The 4734-nt window shown below is 44.2% G+C and overlaps 1 protein-coding gene across 3 annotated transcripts in view; it reads right to left on the bottom strand.

The window, feature by feature from the left end:
* Positions 1-4734, bottom strand: part of NIPAL3 (NIPA like domain containing 3) — a 33262-nt gene that overhangs the window by 13900 nt on the left and 14628 nt on the right. For all 3 annotated transcript variants that reach the window (XM_023529170.1, XM_023529168.1, XM_023529171.1), the window contains exons 3-5: positions 3601-3669; positions 2054-2225; positions 535-594 (exon numbers count right to left, since the gene is read on the bottom strand). In XM_023529170.1, the coding sequence (XP_023384938.1) occupies positions 535-594; positions 2054-2225; positions 3601-3669 (301 nt within the window). The remainder of the gene's footprint in view (positions 1-534; positions 595-2053; positions 2226-3600; positions 3670-4734) is intronic.

The raw sequence follows: 4734 nt of genomic DNA, 5'->3' as shown, positions 1-4734 counted from the left end.
AATTTATACACTGAGGCTTTGTTCTTTTTCTTTCCTTTCCTGTCCCAGACTATGTGAGACAGTAATTCTGGGTAAATGTTCCATTCTGTAAACCGAAATGTTTCCTTGGGAGACTGTTTGGGGTGGGGGAGGCGGGGAGAGTTCACTTGGCTGCACACCTAAGCTGCATGCCCTAATTTAGCTTTTATTGATAATAAAGCATAACTTCTGATCTCCTTCTGCGTTTATTTCCCATTGCTTAGAACTCAGGGAAATGGGGTGCCTTTTATTGGGCCTCCTAAAATCCCAACAATAGATGCTCAATAAATATTGATTGAATGGAATGATTGAAAGCCTATTTAAAAAAGTCTCACAGATGATTCTGACAGGTAGCCAGGTTTGGGAACCACTGATGAAAGACTGATGTGGGTGGAATATCAAACCACAGAGGAGAGCAGAGAACAGATGATCCCTAAATCGCGGTCAGCTGGTTTTACGATGAAAAAATAGCACACGCGTAAAATTAAGAACAGTGGCTCACATCAGTGAACTTACTCAGAAAGTCTTTAGGTTTCCATTTTTCTTTGATGAATATGATTCCTATGATGGCGCTAGCTATTAAAAAAAGAAGCACAGGGAAAAGAGAATTGAGGCTGCCATCAGTCAAATGGAGTCCTTTGGCCCAGGCCCTTTGGGCTGGCTCATCTGCACCGAAGCTTGGAACTGCCTAACCTCTCACTCATGCTCCCAAGAGTTCAGTCCCTTCTGGTTCCTCTGTTATTCCATCTCAAAATGGGCCTCTTCTCTCTGAGCCTTCCTGAGGATTTTCGACAAGGCCAGGAGAACTGTGCGTTGAGTACTTGTGCACCAGGCAATTTACACGCATTATTTCTGGCACATTCACTCTCGAAGGTGGGTGCTATTATTATTCCTATTTGAAAAATGGGGACACTGAGGCTAAGAGCGGTGAAGCACCCACTCAAGACCATGCAGCTGGTAAGTGAAGGCTAGACTTGAACCCAGGACTGTCAGAGCTGCTTGTTCCTTCCGCTGCAATGCCTACCTGTGACATCTTCCCCTGCTTATTTTTTCTCCCTTCCAAGTTTGCAGATGTACTCACACTTCCTGCGACTGCCCTAAAGGATAGTGACTGCCTAAAGCTCTGAGAATTTTGAGGCCCTATCAAGGATGGAATGCTACGATCGATTAGTAATGTCTGCCTTGGCCACAGGAGAGACATTCAGTTGCCATGAATATTCCATCCCTGGTATAGAAGAGGCCCTCTTAGTTCCAGGCGGAATAAGACTCAAAATATGAATTTTTCCTTTGAGAGCAGGATAGAGCTTCCAGGCAGTATAGTGCTTGCCAGCAAGATGAAAGGAAACATTTCAAAGCAAGTTCATTGTCCTATGTGCAAAAACTATTGTTCAGTAATGTCCTAATATCTTCCAAGAAGAAAATAACGTTTTTCTAATTCTATTTCATTTGGCGACCTCATGGACATGAAAGCTCTTTTGCCTTTTAGCTGGTTCAAATGTTACGAAACGCTGGTTCGGTGATTACAGAAATCACAGAAAAATGGCAGATAAGAAGTTAACGATGTTTTAAAATAGTACCAGTTGATGTACAAAGATCTGAGAATAAGCGGAAAAACTTAGAGCCATACAGACCAGAGGTCTATAAAAGCTGAGGTTACCTCGACAGAGTTAGGATGAATAGATTAAAGTTTATCTTCCTTCTGCAGCAGATATAAGAAATAATTCTGATAAACTTTCTGAATCTTGAACAGATTCTGGAGATAGATGGCCTCGTTCATATCTCAGCCCTCCTCTCTAGCTGTGTGACTTGGGGAAAATAAGTTCCCCGCTCTGTGCCTCAGTCTCCTCAGGTGCAAAATGGGAATAATAACAGTGTCTCCCCCACAAAGACTGCTGGGAAGATTAAAAGAATTAATATCTGTAAAGTGCTTAGAGCAGGGCCTGGTGCATAGGAAGCCTTTTGTCTATTTTTGTATTCCTGTTATCATCAAAGCAGGTAAGTCCCCGGGGAGGGATGTGGGAGACCCCGGTCTTACCTATCACGGAAACTGCGCTGAGGGGCACGATCAGCGAAAGCGGGGCGAAGGCGTAGGAGGCAAACACGCCGAGCTCACCCAGCAGCATCAGGAACAGGCCCAGCCACCATGTCTTGGTCTTGAAATAGGCTCGGGGGTCCTTGGAGCCTGCCAGGCGGATGTGGCAGTACTTCTAGAAATCCGAGAAAGGATGTGATTTGCCCAGATGTTTGGGGGAAAAGACGCTACGATGCATGTATCCTAAATCAACCTCCTTCTCTTATTTGGGAAGATCTGTCAGGTGTTTTTGGGGTCCCTACTCAGAGAAGAGTAAAGCAGTAGTGATCTAAATACTAGATAATCATTCTCAGAGCGTAGTTCTCAAACTGGCTGGGAAGCCTTAAAAATTCCCTGGGAAGCTTTGAAAAAATATACATGCCTAGGCCTCATCCTCAGAGGGTAGGTGGGAGGCCTGAAAATATGCATTTTTAATGCATGTCACAGGCAGTGTGCAGTCTGGGTGGGAGCCATGATCTAAGGACCCCACTTTAAAGCATAGCCTCAGGTTGACCTTTGCCCTCTAACAGCAATGCCCAAGAGTCGGGGTACTCACTCGACTATATTCCCTTCTATGGACGTGCCGGAAGCACTGCTGCCCTCCTTTGGGTGGTGGATACTTGGCCCAGTAGGGCGAATATTTTTGGGGAATTCGTGAACTTGGGACATAAAAACTGAGGCAGTGACTGAGGAAAGCTAGGAACTCATGCTGACTGAGAGGGCCAAGGCTGCCTTTCGGGGAAGATCATGGTGGGAGCTACAGAGCAGCAGATACAGATGCAGAGATGCTGCTCTGTAGAAGGAAGAGCATGAGCCAGACAAGTAGCTAAGAGACCATGCAGCCTCAGAAACACACCCACATGTGTGCGCCTGGGAGCTGAGATGTACCAGGTACACATGTGCATTTATGTGCCTGCTCCAGGGAGCAGTTCATTGCAGCTAGAAGCTGGGTGCCACTGGGGGAGAGAAGGTGGCCACTGTGCTATGGGATTATTCTGTTCGCAGGTGTCAAGTCTTAGTCTGGGTTTCCCAGAAGCAGTCCCTGAGACAAGGCCTTAGGAGCAAAGAGTTGATTTGGGAGGTGATTCCAGGAAGCACGAGTAAGGGAGTGGGAAAGTGAGGCCGGGAAGGGAGAAGAACCAATGGGGAGTGTATTAACGGGTGAGTTAGTGCCTTGGGAATTTGGGGCTCGGTCCCACTGGGGACCCTCTGAGAAACACTATGAACTCACCTTAGAACCAGATGGGCCAAGGGGATCTGGGGCAGGGCAGCCAGAGACTTATAAGTAATGGAGAGGGCTGTCATCAGAGCTGAGGGGTGATGGGGGGAAACAAGGGGGCAAAGAATCAAGAGAGATTCTGGAATAATCCACAAGGTATTGTCCTAAGCCCAACCCAGGGACAGAGTGGGCAAAGTCCCACAGAGAGGAGGCAGCTGGGCCAACAGCAGACTCCCTCCCTGGCTTATCGGCTCCATCTCTGCCCTAGACAGTGCTGGTGACTGAAACTTACCTGGAGGTTAAGTGCAATGCTGACCACAAGGTGCCCGAATATGGCCAAGAGAGCGCCGATCAAGTTTTCCTGTAAGGAAAGTTCACAGGGGCAGATATGAGCTGGGTCTAAGCTAAGGGGTTCCCCAGAAATATTTGAAACCCAATTGTGTGCTGTCCCAAAACAAAACCAGAAACACATCCATCACAAAGCCATACCCCAGACCCTCTACTGGAATTTTACTACCTAAGGTTACTCTGACTGCCTTGCTGATGATACACAAAACACTGCCCCAAATGAGACACTTCCAGAAAGCATCGTCTTTTGTCTACAGGTCACAATGACCTGATAAGGCCTACTCTGCTATTCTCCTTAATGTACTGACTCGCCATGGTCTGGAGCAAGAAAGCAACATTCAGAAATCAGAATTTACAAGAGAAACACAGGCAGGGATACTATTTGCCGTTTTATCAATGGAATCTTCATGTTCCCACGTTCCCAGAGGGGTCACAGTGAGACTCTTTTATCTGGCTAAGTTGCTTAGGGCATTTTAAATTATTTAATTTATAAAAATTTAATCTCCATTATCTTAAGGATAAGGTTCAGATTCTTGGCATGGCATTGTTTTTAACTTTAAAAAATGATTACCGAACATATATTCATTGTAGAATAATTAGGAAATATAGTTAAATAAAAAGAATAACAACAATATAGAAAAGCTATCTATAATTCTAAAACCCAGAGATCATCACTGTAATCATTCTGGTTCTTGTTCTTGTAAACACTTTTTCTGTCCATAAATTTAGATATAACTGGCAATGTTAATTTATTTTCTAAAAATAAGATTATAATCTGTTCTGTAACCTGTATTTTTTTTAACTTAAGATATTATAAACATATTCCCATAAGGCACATTTAATTCATCATTTCTAATAAATGTCAATTAATTTTTGTACATGACTTGAGGAAAGAAACCAACTTCATTCTTTTACATGTAGCTATCCAGTTGTCCTTGCATCTTTTGTCGAAAAGACTATGCCCTTCCCCGTTGAGCGGTTTTGGCAACCTTGTCAAAAATCAATTGATTTAGATGTATAGGTCAATTATAGACGTATAGGTTTATATCTGGACTCTACTGATTTGTATGTCTATCCT

The sequence above is a fragment of the Pteropus vampyrus genome, unplaced genomic scaffold (assembly GCF_000151845.1).
Source record: "Pteropus vampyrus isolate Shadow unplaced genomic scaffold, Pvam_2.0 Scaffold36, whole genome shotgun sequence".
Taxonomy (NCBI): Eukaryota; Metazoa; Chordata; class Mammalia; order Chiroptera; family Pteropodidae; genus Pteropus; species Pteropus vampyrus.
Note: the sequence above shows the minus strand (reverse complement) of the source record. Positions and strands in the feature narration are given on the sequence as shown.